This window comes from Tursiops truncatus, chromosome 16 (assembly GCF_011762595.2).
Source record: "Tursiops truncatus isolate mTurTru1 chromosome 16, mTurTru1.mat.Y, whole genome shotgun sequence".
Taxonomy (NCBI): Eukaryota; Metazoa; Chordata; class Mammalia; order Artiodactyla; family Delphinidae; genus Tursiops; species Tursiops truncatus.
This window is the reverse complement of record NC_047049.1, coordinates 32,225,634-32,241,711: the sequence shown is the minus strand read 5'-3', so window position 1 is coordinate 32,241,711 and position 16,078 is coordinate 32,225,634. Positions and strand designations below refer to the sequence as shown.

Genomic DNA, 16,078 nt, shown 5'->3' with positions numbered 1-16,078 from the left:
ATATTAGCCTCTTTAATAGACCTTGAACTCCCCAAACTATATACAGTATCTGGGACATAGTAAGCCCTCACTAAACATGTGATGAGTGAATAAACGCATAAATGAAAGATAATCTTGTACTAAATGAGAAGTGAGACCAGGTAAGTTCTAACATCTAAGACTCTGAGATGAAGAGAGAGCCTCGTGGAACAAAGAGGCTCCCGAGGGTCAAGCTTCTGTCCCTCACTGTCTGCATGACCTTCCATCTCTACCAGCTTTGCTGGAGGCAGAAAATCCAGTTCAAGTCCTTTTTCTGTTACTTACTAGCTGTGCATCCACTGGAATCTGCCTGACCTCTGTATGCTTAAACTTCCTTGTCTGAAAAACGGGCAGAGTAACACCTATATCATGGACGGTTGTGACGCTAAATGAGGCAATGTGGGAAAGTTCCTATAAGCTAGCTACAACTATGACAATGTATAATGAGAAGTGGGATGACATGATCTGAAAGACCCCCTCCATCTCTTAAAGTCTGATATTTTCCCACCTCAAAGTCTCATCTACAGTATTTTCCCACCTCAAAGTCTCATCTTACAGTGAAGCAGGTGTTGGAGATAGTGTGTCTTTATTCAGTTGATCATAACTTGTCTTTCAGACCTTATGCAAAGCCAAATATTCCTATAGCATCTTGAGCAACCCGAACCCGGGTGATTATGTGCTTTTGGAAGAGGTGGTGAAAGACACTGCCAACAGGAAGTCTTCTACCCCAAAGTCCTCCCAGCGTGTCCTTTTGGATCAGGAGTGTGTTTTTCAAGCTCAAAGCAGGTGGAAAGGTGCAGGAAAATTCATCCTTAAGCTAAAGGAACAAGTGCAGGTAAAGTGCAAGGTTATTTTTCTCTCTTCACAAATTATTTGATATTCATAACTACAGTGTAATCAAATTCAGGAGCTAGTGAAATCTAGGAGAAAGTTCCCGAGTCAAGGAAATTAGTCGGAAGAATGTCGTTTGGCTGTTTTCACTGTGTGGAAAGAAATGTCTTCCTCTCTGAGCTTTCACAGTCCTGAGAGGGGAGTCCCTCAGCCCTGCTTTCCAAAGCTCTACTTACTAGAAAGGGAACAGGAAAGGGCTTTTTCTGATAGTGTCATGTGATTGGGGACCCTGGCTTTAACCTAATACCAATGGAAGATTCTCGTTTTCCACAGGCATCCCGAGAAGACAAAAGAAAAGGCATCTCTTTTGCAAGCGAACTCAAGAAGCTCACCAAGTCGACTAAACAGCCCCGAGGACTCACATCACCTTCTCAGGTCTTGGCCTCCGAAAATGTCCAAAACAAGGAGGAGAAACCTGTGGGCGGCTTGTCCTCCAGTGACACGATAGACTATCGACAGTGAGCAAGGGTAGCACGTTTTACCCAGGTATTCTGAGTCATTGCACTGTTCTGAAACGGGGGGGTCAACTTACACTACTTTGTAAGACACAGTCTGTACACTGTCGTTTGTCTTTTCCAAGAGGAGGATGTCCCTGAGGCAGGTAGGAATGGTACCCTGCAGGAAAAGGGCTCTGAAGACACACATCACTTCAGCACTGATAATTTTAGATCTCCTTATTTTGTAGATAACTAAAGGCCCCAAGAGGACAACAAACTTGCCCAAACTACAACAGCCTTATTGCATCAGGCACAGAACTGTCTTAATTACTGGTAACTCACATGAACATTCTTGAAGGGCTGCTATGGGCCACTCAGCTTTTATTCCTTTGGATTTCTAGTTTGATGTTCTTCTAATTTAGGTCTGATTTACTCTCAACAACCTCAACTTCTTCTGCCTCAATTAAAAAATGAAAATCTGGCATCCAGGATGTAATGATTAAAAAGAAAGCAAAATGACATAACAGCCTGCGGTAAATCATGCCTTTGGTTGCCAGCTTACTGCTTGGTACTCACATACAGAGTAAATTTCATTCTATCTTAAAACAGACTACTTATGTGGAACCTGAATTTAAAAAAAGAAAAAGCATGTGAGGAAACCAAACATAGATTTCTTCTTTTCACTTAGTTTCTTAATGAACCCAAGGGATTATTAACGCCCACCTTTCACCTGTTCCATCACAGTTCTAAGATTTAAAATTCTCGAGACCTCCTGCACAGTGAAGGCATTGTTGCTTATACTACAGAGCTGCATCAGCTGTCTTCGTCACAATCAGATATTTGTAGAAGCTCATAATTAAAGAATTTATTAATATCTCTTGACAGGGCCAAATTTGACTTATAACTGCCCCAAAGAAGGCTGATACATTGAGCCAATGTTTAAGGAGCAACTCCTAAAACAATTGGTGCCCCGTATACACTTACAAAGAAAGCTCTTTCAAAACAGACGAGGCCAAATACAGGAAACTGCCTCCTCCAGAACTTCTGCACATCCCATTATCTTGGGTCAGGGCTTTTTAGGTTCTGTAAGCAAAGACTCATCAGGAAGAAATCTTGGCTCTACGGCAGCAATCCACATCACACAGCATCAGATGATAGTGAATATGCAGAGAATAGTGAGGCCCCGGGTGTTCCAGACTCTGAGAAGGCTCAGCGCCCATTTTCTGTTGCGGGACCTCTGGTATCCCATTTTTAAAGTTCAGACTCACTTCCTTTCCTGCCACAGTGTCACCGAGACAGGCAGTGTCCCCGAAAGCCCAGTGAGCTTTAGGACTAAGTACCATGCTAAGCCTCTCCAACTTTTGCAAAGTGACGGTGGTAGTGGGTGTGTGAGCACACAATAAAGACAGTGATCAAAATTTCAAATATTGTTTTCCATATCAAGAACCTAGCATCAGATAAATCACAGGTGTGATAATGTTATGCACACCTCTCTATTATAACCTCCGTAATGACAGAGTGAAATTACACTCTGCACATAAAGAGCCCTCAGTGTGCCAGAAGATTAATAAGTACGTAAGAATACAACTCCACTAGAAATTTGACTTTAAAATAATGTGCCTGCTATAATGAGCATTACTAGTTGCTTATATTTTAGGAGCGTAGGGAGGGGGGTGGTGATTGAGACGATTGCCTTTGGACTCAATTTTCCTATAGTAAGCAGATATTCAGAATCAGTCAATTGACCTCACATCTTTCACTAAACTTGGGGAAGCTCTTTAAAAATAGCCATTGAGGAACTTCCCTGGTGGTCCAGTGGCTAAGACTCTGCACTCCCAATGCAGGGGGCCCAGGTTCGATACCTGGTCAGGGAACTAGATGCCGCATGCCACAACTAAGAAATGAATGCCGCAACTAAAAGATCCCACATACTGCAACTGAAGATCCTGCACACAGCAACAAAGATCCCTGTGCTGCAACTAAGACCCAGTGCAGACAAATAAATAAATAGATAAATAAATATTTTTAATTAAAAAATAAAAATAGCCATTGATATAATAGTAATAGCCATTGGTGCATCTATGGGAATATAGATCCCATGTTATTAATTTTACAAATGGTGTTTCGAAGAAAGCATTTGTGAAAAAAGAAGGGCCTTTCTGTATATGCTCGTAAGAAAAAAAGTTTAACATTTTTATTGCTTTCTGAGTGATATATTTCATGTTATTTGTTCTGAAATATTCACCTCTAAAGTTTCAAGTTACCTCCTAATAATAATCTAAGAATTTCTAAATAATTAACTTACTCAACTAGTTGACAGAAGTCCACCTTTTTTTTTTTTTTAAAGCTGAACAGTTTAATTATGGTTTAAAAAAAAAAAATCTTTCTAAAGAATGTGATGTTCCAGGGCAGAAATAGCCTAATGTTCCACCTCCCAGGAACATCATGTTCTACCACTGTGAGTTTATAGGAAATAGTCTCTCCCCCAGACCCAGTCACCAGAGCTTGGGTTTCTGTTGGTTGAACAACCTTAAACCTTGCTACACTATGAACATTTCTGCTCCTTCACTTTAAAGAGACTAACAAGCCTATGTATACAATTTTACAGGTGAAGATCTTTGGGCAAGAAATTATAAAGTCAAGAATGAACATGATGGAAACAAATATAACTTCCTTATTTTCATTAGACTTAAACTGGAAATTGATGATTTCTGAACTTGCGATATGAGGTCCACACTGAGGTCAAGCAAAATGGCACAGGGCTGGCTACCAACCAGTTTCCTGATGAAGCAAAGAAGCCCAGCAGACTGCCACTTTACATGTGTCAACAGTTGGAAAAACCATTGCTAACCTTGTAATAACTGACTTAGAACAAGGGTCAACAAACTTTGTAAAGGGCTAGACAGCAAATATTTTAGGCCTTATGGGCCATATGGTCTCCACTGCAATGACTCAACTCAGCTGTAGTGCAAACGCGCCATAGACAATACACACGTGAATGAATGTGGCTGTGATCCAAGAAAACTATATAAAGACACTGAAATTGTAATTTCATACAATTTTCCCATGTAATAAATATTCCTCTTTTGATTTTTTAAAATCATTTAAAAATGTAAAAACTATTCTTAGTTCAAGAGCTATACGAAACCAGGTGGCAGGCTGGATTTGGCCCAAGGGCCATAGTTTGCTGACCTGACTTAGAAAACTGGGAACAAGATGCAGTGGTATGAAAACAAGCAGGCTAGTTTAGTCATACATTTTATGGCTGAGAATTGGAAGATTCTGGGCATTGCAAGTGTAAATATGTCCTATAAGATTCATTAAAAATTAATTCAATTTAGTTTCTATATTGTGTACCATTGTGAACTCTGTAGTATTTCTTTTTAGCTACAGAATGATGTTGGGTTTTTTTACGTTCATTGCTTATATATTCACAGACTTTTGGTTTCCATAAAATGAAGTTAGAATAACGTATATCTACTGAGTTGTGACATCTTAACAAGAAACTTAACCATGTTTTTAAAGCAAAAGTAGATTGTTGGTGTTTATTTATTTCACTAGGTCTGTACTGACATTGTACCTATATATTTATTATACACGGCTTTCTTGATACTGCTTGCAGATTAGAAGCGTTAGTGGTTCTATCTCACTATTTGAAGACAAATCTCCTAAAAAGAAAATGTATGCTCTGGATATCTGAAACAGGCCAGAATTGCATGTAACTTGCCATTTAATGTAAATTATTTTAAAAACCTTGCTGTATAAAACTATCATGTACGTGTAAAGGATTCTTCTTATTCTTGGCATGAAGCAAATTATGATTTTTAAAATGAAAGGTGTTCCTCTAAGTAAAATCCAAATTTTATCTTTCTATTGACATTAAAATTTAAGATGTTTTTCTTCAAATTATAAAACACACTAAAAATCCTAACCTTTGCTTTGAGAAGTTTTTCACCATAAAAAATGAATAAAACAATCCCCAAGTTCTTTGCATACGCTAACAGAAGTGTTAAAAACACACGGCCCAGCTTTCATGTTACTGGAAGTTCTGACTGAGTCAAAGCTTTAATGCTAGAAGAGCCACATTTGCTTGTCAACAGAATTCAGGCTATTCCAGTTTGATGTCATTTGTACAGTGCTACAGGTTTCTTTTTAAATCAAATAATCAGTCTACAACAAATGTACAATGCTGCCTCATTTTTTAAAATATTCCAGAAACCGTAATCAAGTTTCTCTAAACTAAGAGGCATTTTTTCCTCTGGTTGGGCTTACTGTGTCATAAAAATTGGGTTACTGGTCTAACTGGCAAGAGTCAAGATGAAAACTGTGCAGAGTAGCGAGATGGAAAGCAAGACCGGTCTCACTAGGTTTATCACTTGGCCTTCACTCTAAGCCCTGCAGCGCCCCACCCCATGGCCCTTAGCACAAAGTCTGAAACTTACCTTGAGACTGCAAGGGAGACTAGGTTTTAGCAAGTGAGTGAACCCAACCTCTGGCCTATGTTGCAACCCAACTTGATGGTTCATTCTGAGGTGAAAGGACATACTCTGCTGTATTTGAGTCTTGGGGACTTTAGGGGGGACTACTCTACTATTACAGCTAACCAGCACAGCCTGGTGTTTGCCAAAAGTAGGAAATTTTGATTTAGATCGTCTCTGAATTATACAGTTATATTACTATAGCAAATGAAAGAAATTATCCCATTTAGAATGCATCTAAAATAGTCACCCACACTATACCCATTACTACTTCATACTTTCCATACCATTAAAAATTTGGGTAGCAAACCTTCATCAGTAAAGTCGATGTGGAAAAGAATCTAAATAATACAAGCTGGCTGAAACCCCCACCAAGTGGGAGAAATGAAGGGTATGGTGCCCACAAGCACGCAAACCCCAGACCGGTTGGAACCAGAAGGTTGATGATGCTGACTCCCACTTACGTCACCATCAACCAATCAGAATGTCCATGAGCTAATGGTGCCCTCTTTGAACCATTACTATAAAACTCCTCACTACCCGCTCCAGGTCGGGACACACAGTTTTGAGGGCATTAACCCCCTGTGGTCCCCTTTGCCTGGCAAAGCAAGAAGCTGTTCTTTTCTACTTCACTCAATAAACAAACAAACAAATATGCAAACTGTATTTACTACAAGATTTTGAAAAAAAGTATTTTTAAATGCTTCACTAAAAACAGAAAGGAGCATGAATTCTGTTAGGTGGCGCCACGTTTAAGATTATGATAGCTGGCAAGAAAAGATTAGAACAAGAATCCAACGTGATGTGTGATGCTGGAAAAAACATTAACTTCCTCTCAGTCACCTCCTCTGTAACTGTTTGTTTCGCAAACTAACGTGAGATTATATAAGGGTATGAAGGAGTTGAGAATAAGTTTGAGGATAAATCTGCAGGAAGTAACATTATTTGTGCAGAAAGTGCCTTCTTAAAGGAACGTCTCTTTTCGTGTCATCCTTACCAAGTAAAAGTTATTTATAAATTCTCTAGCTGGGGAGAAATATGGAGTCTCGACTCAACAAAAGTGAGTCAAAAGTCAAATTTACTTTCACACAAAGGTCTCCCATCGTGATGGCTCTGGAGACACTGAAGGCTCACTAATGAAAGCGGGCCTCCCCTATGGCTCCGTATGTGCTTTTTTTTTAAACACATCTTCCCCTTCCTCTGTTCTCTCCCTTTCTAGTACCTCTGTAGACCTCTCCTCTTCTGCCAGACACCCGAAGGCCTTGCTTAATTCTGAAAAGTAATCAGAGCTTGCGTACTGGCCTGGTAAAACTGAATTAACTAAACCACAAAGCTCCACAACTCTGCTCCCATGCCAGTAGGGAGGATTTTCCTGGCTGGTGTCTGATCTTGAACTTGGCATAGTGAGAGGCAGCCTACACGGAAAGAGCTCTCTAGTGGGCTGCCTCAAACACTTTTAGTTGCTTCTCTTAAATCAGCAGCAAGGCAAGAAGAGGAGAATACCTGGACCCTCCAAAAAGTTGTTAGAAAAGGAGACTGCCTCTTACACAAAGCCCAAACTTGGGTCAACATGATACAGTACATTGTTAACAATTTATATGTTCTCTGCCATTTCTTCCTATCAACTTCCTAAATGCAGTCCTTGCATGACGGCTAAGGATTCTGACAGGAATACCTGAGTGTTTTTGAAATACTGAATCGCCATGATTACCAAGCTGTTCGTACACATCTCTTAGATCCAAAACATACTATGCTCAAGTCTGCCATCCAGCAGGCCTCTGAAACCTTCCCTATTTCAGATGATACAGGTCTCTGAACTTTGAAACAACTCACTCTGACACTGAATTGGGTAATGTTGTGTTCAAAAAAATATGTGAATGCTCTGACTCAACATGCAAGGGCATGGAAGACTGAGGCTACGTCTTATGCCTGTTATTACCCGACTTCACTTTTAAGTGCGTAGCACAGTGCTAAGCACATAGTAGGTGCTCAATATTTATCTAGTTAAAAAAACAGACATCGAGGCTGTAGTTTACTATAGGCTCAGGGTGTATGTTATTATTAATGACTATAATATTTAGTTCTGAAAATGAAACTCATCAGTACAAGGCTACAGAAGTTAGTGCACAAATGTTTCATCCTCAAATTCATATAGGATATTCAAATACAAGATGTATAATTTTATGGTCCCACTGTGATTCGCTTATGTGTAACAAGGTTAAAAGCATAATACAAGTGTGAAATAGTTGATGAATTTTTATTTTAAAATTTTTCATTTAAACTATAGTTTTTGCTGCCAATGTGAAATATAAATGTATTTGTATATGTTTGGAAAATAAATGATTTGTGACATGTACTGGTCACTTGTGCTCCAAAGGCAAAAGACCCCTTGGTCATCTAAACAAATATTCATAACATTCCTGAACTTTAATATCTAAAAAGTGCATTAAAAGCAAGTATTTATATAATGAACCACATATTTCTCACCATTAAGTAATCAAGCCTAAAAAAATTGATCTTAAAAACACTTTTTAAAACCACATATAATATGCTAAGATTAACATGCGTCATTAAGCTGATATTCCCCACTCTGCTGGAATGATAAAGGAACGTTCTATTTTCATTTACTTCATGAGAAAAAAAAGAACTTTAAGCGCTACCCTGGGCCAAAATATTTGGCTTCTACAGCTTTGAAGAAATAGATCTACTTAGTTGGACTGCTGTGCATTTTTTAAAATGCTCACTAGAAAGCAGAAAAGTGCAGCTGTTTTATTCAGCTATTCACAGTAGAGGATATTTATAACCTGGTCATTAAAACACTTATTTCATAAGCCATTCCTAGAATATGGCAATAGCTGTCACATAAAATACTGCTTTTTAATTATATTCATAAGAATAGGCATTTCATCTGTTAAAAAAAAAATGAAGGGAGAAAAAAAAAAAAGCCCCTCGCTGGGTACCCTTTATCCTTAAAACAGAATGGTAAAGAAAGTCTCAGACTTGGTTTTTTCCACCATCACCCTCCAGAGCATGTCAGAAAATGCGACGAACTTCAAAGAGACTAGAATCACACTCAAACTTTCTTTGAAAGTAGCCATGATGAGCATTCTTTTTCACAAATGCCAAATTAGGTTACTTCTTGAAGCATATCGTCCAGTAAGAGCCAAAGAACCTGGTATCCAATTGCAAGCTATTTTTTCTTTTCTCAAAAATTTTCATAAAAATATATACACTCAAATTTAGAATGTTTCTCACTTCCATCATGGTGGTACAATAAAAAAACACTTATTTCGTTATTAAAAAGTATTTGGTTATAAAGAGTAACTGAATGGTAGAAAGCAATCTCATGGTCTTGATTTTCCTGTGCATATTTTCAGAATTGGGGCAGAACCCTGTGCCACACAAAGGATAATTCTTCCTCCTCAAGAGAAGGTCCTAAATTAACAATATATCTTTATGTGCATCTGCACAAACACACAAATATACAACAAAAGTCCCCTGACTTTTCATTTTTCTATTACCGTACTGACGTTTCCAAATATTTGGTGAAATCCAGAGGCGACTGAGTAGCAACTTCACTACAATGTCTTTTGATTAGTTGACTTATCTCTTCACTTAAAAATGAATCCCCTTGTAAAACTTTATCCTGAAAAAATATTAAAAGTATGAGTTAAAAGTTTGCTTATGCCATAAGCAAAAGCCAAGCCGTGAGCAAAGTTAAAAATGGCAACAGCTGACACCAAACTAACACATGAAAAATAACGACAGGTGCTGGGTCAGGTCTTGGACATATCAGGCATATCCTGCATTGAATGAAACAGTCTCCTGACTGTCTCTATAGAATTCCAACCCCAGAAATCTATCCTACCATCAACTCCTAGCACGAAACAAGCAAGTTGAAATCAGGTATTAAGAAACATATTAATTTAGTTTTTATTTCATCCTTTAAAAAAAATAATGAAAAGTGTCACCCACCTTCCTTTTAGAATTTGAAGATTCAACAGGAGGATTGAATGTCATTGCTGCCATGCTATAAGCCTCAAAAAGTTCTGCAGGAGATCTATAATCACAAATATAAGAAAAGTAAAGACACCACCATATCTGTGTAACTTGAAAATATTTAGATTGTACCCACAGAATTAGACTGTACACAGAGAAAACAATTAGATTGTACTCATTATTCTAAACCTAGATATAACATAATCCTGCTTTCGTTTTTGTTTCTTTTTTCTCATTAAAATCTTCTTTGTCCCAGTTTTATTTTCTTCCAGTTTTATTCAGATATAATTGACATACAGCACTGTGTAAGTTTAAGGTGTACAGCATGATCTGACTTGCATACATCATGAAATGAATTACCACAATAAGTTTAGTGAACCTCCATCATCTCACATAGATACAAAATTAGTGAAATAGAAAAAAAATTTTTCCTTCTGATGAGAACTCAAGATTTATTCACTTAACTTTCATATATAACATACAATAGTTTACTTATATTTATCATGTTGTACATTACATCCCTAGTACTTATTTATCCTATAATTGGAAGTTTGTACTTTTTGACTGCCTTCATCCAATTCCCCCTTCTGGTAGCCACAAACCTGATCTCTTTTTCTATGAGTTTGTTTGTTTTTGAAGTAAAATTGACCTACAACTCTGTTAGTTCCTGTTACACAACATAGTGATGATTTGATATTTCTATACATTTCAAAATGATCACCACGATAAGTCTACTTACCACTTGTCATCATACAAAGATATTGTATAATTATTGACTATATATCCCACACTGTACATTTCATACCTGTGACATTTATTTTGCAACTGGGAGTTTGTACCTCTTAATCTCCCTCACCTATTTCTCTCCTCCTCCTAACCCCTCCCCTCTGGCACCACCTGTTTGTTCTCTGTATTTATGGCTCTGTTTCTGTTTTGTTTGTTCATTTGTTTTGTTTTTTAGAGTGAAATCATACAGTATTTGTCTTTCTCTGACTTATTTCACTTAGCATAATCCCCTCTAGGTCCATCCATGTTGTTGCCAATGGCAAGCTTTAATTCTTTTTTTCATGGCTGAGTAATATTCCATTGTGTGTATATATACCTCATCTTCTTTATCCATTCATCTATTGGTGGGCATTGAGGTTGCTTCCGTATCTTGGCTATTGTAAATAATGTGGCAATGAACATAAGAATGCATATATCTTTTCTAATTATTGTTTTTGTTTTCTTTGGAAACCAACAAAACACACTTATATAAAATAAATCCTAAATCCCCATGTTATGACATCATTATCCAACTAAATCCACCTCAGAGAGGTCTGGTATACATTTAGAAATATAGGTCTGGACAAAAAGGCTGAGCAAAAAGCCCTCAAGCTCGATATGATCAAATCCCAACTCAACCAGTTATGTGAACGATATGCAACTAAGTGTAAGTTAGTCATGAGAGCATAGGCATGGAGTCACCTTCCATGGATTTCAATCAGCTCAACCCTTCAGCTGTTTGCCTGGATTGAAAGCAAGGAGAGGCCAATCAGGACAGAATAAATGTCTATACCCATGCATGTAAATGAATCCTTAATGACCTGAGATTGGTTCATATTCTCCAAAGGAGATTGGCAAGGGATGCAATCAGGCTCACATCCCAAGCTCCACTCCCCAGGGGAAGCCCATCAAGAGTCTCCCTTCTCAAGCCTTTGGGATAATCCATTCAACTTCCTCCACAAAAGGAAACCTCTGGCATAAATGAGGCAAATGGTGAAGATCTCTGACAAAAACATACCAGAAAAGGATTGTGAAGAAGTGACAAAGAATCATTTTCTCCTTTTCCTTTTGAAAAACAAAGCCGGGGTACAGGTGAGAAGTATGAAGGATGAAAGACGTAAATGGCCATTTTACTATTTAATAAGAGCAAAGGTTATCTCTATCCTACCCAGAAGGAAAAGGGTTTACAGGAAATTACAATATATGTCTCATTTAGAGAGGGATACATCTGACTACTGCCTTGTAAAAATATAGACCTGTTTTGTCAAACCTCTCAGTATTTCAAGAGAAGCTGGAAATGATTTTTGGCGAATTCTTCCAATATTTAAAAGATTAGACCAATTAGATTCTTGTTCAAACTCTGAAGAGGCCAGAAAATCTTGCCTACAGGTCACTTGTCTGTGATCTCTGATTTAAAGAAACCAGTGGGCTTGCAAAGGAGGGGAAAAATCTGCAACAAAATATTAATTCTGAGTGATGGGAATATTACAAGGGTGTCATACCATTTTCTCTTCTTTTCTGTATAACTGAAGTATTTCCTAGTTGACTTTGTGGGGGAAAAAACGATAATTACTACTGTTTCAACTTCTCTGTACGAATTTTTTTCAGATCAAAAAGTTGTGGGAAAAGAAACTTCTTTTAGAAGGACGCTTTTCTCAATTTGGAAGCGTGTAAGGTGAATGCTGGAAGTGCCAGTCCAAACTCTCACAGGTCGGGGGCACTGAACAGAGATGGCTATGAGGGCCAAGGAGAGAAACTGCTCCCTTCTGGGTGGCAGTGTTCAAAGCACTTCTTTTCTCTCCCTCCTCACTTCTCCCTTTCTTGTCCTAGGAGAACCATTTGGAGGGGGGAAAAAAAAAGGTTCTGTGGATGGACTCATGGACCTTCACATAAAGCAAATATGGCATCATCTTATTAAATGTTGAACCTAAGTAATGAGCATATGGGGATTCACTATTCTTTCTACTTACCTGTATGTGTGAAACGTTTTATGACCAAAAAAAAAAGGTTAAGTAATTACTCAAAACAAACTAACAAAATCACAGTCAGCAATGTTTTCTCTTTGGAATAATTCAGGAATATGAAGTGGACCAAGTCCAGATAACCAACCAGCACTTTACATTTTGAAATCTATTACTTTGGAAAACAGACTTCTCATAGTCAAAACAGCTATCAAGTGAAATTTGCAGTTCTATAATAAGGCAATGCTAATACTACCTTCGGCTCAACTCTGGTTTGAGTGCTTCCGAGCCTTCGGAAGGGGCTCCAGCGATGAGGTGAGCTGCAAATCTTTGCACTATAGGATGGTAATGTCGCTGAAGGGGAAACAGGACAACCATATTTTGCACGGGTCAATATTTTATAAGATACTAGCTATACTTTAATAAACATTAATTTTTTAAAAAAACCACATATGCATATGTAATTCATTACAACCACATACCTACAGAAAAAAAACAGTATCTTTGCTCACAAGATTCCAACACAAATCTGTTTGATGACCAAGTTCACTGAAGTAGCTTAGTCTTGCTTTTACAGTATGAAAAGAAAAATCAAAAGGCAATTTCTCTTTCAGAGTGAAAAAAGTTAGTTTACAACAGGTTTCCTAAAACATATTTCCACTATAATGCTGCTGCTGTCCGCACTGTAGGATCACAACGTAGGTGAAACCCTCTTGAAACTGGTGGGCTGCAGGCCTCTGGAAGTCCCCCTGAATAAGACCCAATACAAATGTGCCTGATAACATATCTTCTATTCTGAATAGTGTCAGGGAGTGACTTCAAGAAATCTCACCCCACAATACTGAAATCAATTTCTGCTTCCTTAGAAAATGCATCTCAACATCTTAATAGTAAGAGCAAAGTGAAATGTACAGTATTTAGACAGGAATTCTATGAAAGGCAGTCCCAGAACAAAATATGTTAAGTTCTCTGGCAATTATAACTACTTGGGGGAAAAACTGCAAAAGCCCTCACAAAAAGGGGAGGGGGGGACTCTTACCCTCAGTGCATGCAATTCCCAAAGAGCAGTGTTCTGAGCATTGCAGTACTCAGGTTCATCCAGCTCAGGAAGGAAAACTCCACTACCCTGAGATTCATTGTCAAGCAACAGATCTGTTTTGGGGAAAGTCTGCAAAAATGTCACATAAAAAGAAGGATTAATTAAAGTAATATTATTAATATTAAGAACGTTATTGGATTCTGTACTTTTACATAATTTGATTTTACAGTTACATAAGAGCTATAAGCACATGCACTTTATACCTAGTTTTAATTTTTGCAATTTAAGTTTATTCCACAAGAGAACAAAAGAATATTAGCTTGCTTTGAAAAGAATTAATTTTATCTTGCAAAAGAAAACAGATATTCTTTCATTCAGCAACCCCACTTTTAGGAATCTTTCCTATAGAAATAATTACATCAGATACACTTATAAGAATATTCACTATAGCATCATTTATAATAGCAAAAAAGGAAATATCTTACATCCATCAAAAGAAAAATGTAAAGTGTAAAAGCCAGACTGCCTAAATTTAAATCCCATCTCTGCCACTTACTAGCAGTGTCATTTTAGACAAGTTTCTTAGTCTCTCTGGACCTCAGTTTTCCCCATCTATAAAATGGGAACAATAATAGTAGCTACTTCACAGAGTTGTTATGAAAACTGAGTTAATTTTTGTAAAGCATTGTAACAGTGGAATTCATACAGTAAGAACTATGTATTTGTTAAACCAATAATCATTAAAGAGACCAAGTAGCTGTATTTGTACTGACACAAAATGTGTTCATCACCATTAAGTGTTAAAAAAGAGTTGTAGAACAATACTGTATATCATAATCCCCTCTCCATTAAAAAAGAAAAAAGTTTTGTTGTTTGTGTGTGTTTAGTGTACACATTTATAAATGAATTTTTTTTAAGTTTTCTGGAAGGATACCCACCAAATCGTAAAACTGGAGAGTGTCAGTAGGGGTGGAGTGCTTTCCTTCTGTAATTTTATGTACTTCTTTTATCACCTTAACTTGTTACAAGTGTGAATTACTTTTATAATTAAAATAATAATGTAAATGGAGGAAAAAAATGTGCATCGAACAAAACACCATTGTTGCACTGTAAGAACTTAGCTCTATTCGTTTGCATCACTACTTACATGCATTAATATTCTGTTAGTTGCTAAAATGCCAATGCTTGAATTTGGAAGCACATGAAGAGCAAGGGTACAAAGGCGCTTGATGAAGGCAAGGGCCCGCTGCTGAGAAACCTGCTTTCTGCGCTTAGTCAGCATGACGTCAAGGCACTGGAGGACGATCTCAACACCTTCATTCGTAGCACCTAAAACAGCAGATATACCCTTTGGGGCTGTTCTCATTACTTTTTCATCATGCAACTTCACTGAACTTCGGAAAAATCCAAGAGGAGCCTGTCGCACCTGTCCCACATCATTTCCCTATGGAAACGATGAAGCAGTGCCAGACTGCTCACACAATAATGTGAGTTGCACTGCATCTCCAGTCAATTCCAAAAGTTCTCTCACTCCAAGTCTCACTTAAGGTTAAATACAGATGTGTAGCACTGGCAGGCCAGCATTTTATATACCTGCTCCTATTTCTCAATTTTCATTGACTATAATTCCAGTCACAAAATATTCTTAGAAGATAAAGATTTATTAAAGACACATTATCTAAACATACATACCTGCATGTAACTTGAACAGTGTTTTGTAAAGATGTGTATAGAATTTCATTGGATCAATATTCAGAACATCACCTTTGAAATGAGAACAAAAATTAGGTATGTTAAAGCCTCCAAAGGCAAAGAAAACAAAACTTAATCAAGAAAGTACCTTACCTTGCCCAGAAAGAACATGAAAAGCAGTCTGGACACAGTGAAGACTTTCTTGATAGCTTAGGTCCTTAAAACGAAGAGGAAAAAAAAAAGGATATTAAGAACAATTACAATTTATATCTTAAAAAGTAATTCATTAGTAGAGTTACTTACACCAGACTCAATGAGAGAATGTAGAACTACTAATAAATCATCAAAAAACTCCACATTTATAAGGTGAGCAAACCTAGAATCAAACAAAACTTAGTTAAAAGGTAACCTAAAAATAGACATAAAGCAGTTAAAAATTAAACCTGACTTTAAAACCATATTTTCAATATTACTTATTTCAAAATGTTAGCTATGATGGAGATGATGGTGATTATCGATACTTTTCATTAATTCAGACTGGCCTCTTTGGACAATTCATCCACGACTGGACACTATACTCAGCAGGAATATATGAGGCACTAAACAAACTAAATATATTTCAAAAATACTCCTACCCAGAGAAAGAAATTGCTAAGAGCAAACAAGTTCTCTGAGTCAAGTTGACCAGGTGTCCAACAATGTTCTAAGTCACAAAGGAGTCAGCAGTTACAGCTTCTAGGAAAATGGGGCAGGAAGAAGGAAAGGAGGAAAGATTTTGCTATTAATTAGAAAATGGAC

At 37.4% G+C, this 16,078-nt stretch overlaps 2 protein-coding genes and 1 non-coding gene across 19 annotated transcripts in view; 2 read left to right on the top strand and 1 right to left on the bottom strand.

Annotated features, from left to right (window-relative positions):
• The window catches only part of PLCE1 (phospholipase C epsilon 1), a 317,614-nt gene extending 308,815 nt beyond the window's left edge, over nt 1-8,799 (top strand). For both annotated transcript variants that reach the window (XM_073794169.1, XM_019939658.3), the window contains exons 31-33: nt 635-853; nt 1,183-1,395; nt 3,955-8,799. In XM_073794169.1, coding sequence (XP_073650270.1) covers nt 635-853; nt 1,183-1,371 — 408 coding nt within the window. In that variant the 3' untranslated portion in view covers nt 1,372-1,395; nt 3,955-8,799. The remainder of the gene's footprint in view (nt 1-634; nt 854-1,182; nt 1,396-3,954) is intronic.
• NOC3L (NOC3 like DNA replication regulator) overlaps nt 1-16,078 on the bottom strand; it is a 47,688-nt gene that overhangs the window by 9,756 nt on the left and 21,854 nt on the right. For 11 of the 16 annotated variants that reach the window (XR_012326976.1, XR_012326980.1, XR_012326979.1 and 8 more), the window contains exons 14-21: nt 15,584-15,656; nt 15,434-15,497; nt 15,281-15,352; nt 14,736-14,917; nt 13,589-13,717; nt 12,806-12,903; nt 9,800-9,884; nt 9,346-9,470 (exon numbers count right to left, since the gene is read on the bottom strand). Coding sequence is in view for 7 of the 16 variants with exons in the window: in XM_073794170.1 (XP_073650271.1) it covers nt 9,346-9,470; nt 9,800-9,884; nt 12,806-12,903; nt 13,589-13,717; nt 14,736-14,917; nt 15,281-15,352; nt 15,434-15,497; nt 15,584-15,656 (828 nt within the window). In the remaining 9 variants the exon portion in view is untranslated. Of the gene's footprint in view, nt 1-2,330; nt 2,430-9,345; nt 9,471-9,799; nt 9,885-12,805; nt 12,904-13,588; nt 13,718-14,735; nt 14,918-15,280; nt 15,353-15,433; nt 15,498-15,583; nt 15,657-16,078 lie in introns of all 16 variants that reach the window. The other 5 variants (XM_019939663.3, XM_073794173.1, XM_019939666.3 and 2 more) reach the window with 3 other exon arrangements.
• On the top strand, nt 3,148-3,220 carry TRNAG-CCC (transfer RNA glycine (anticodon CCC)). Its single transcript has one exon. It is a non-coding gene; the product is annotated as a tRNA-Gly (tRNA).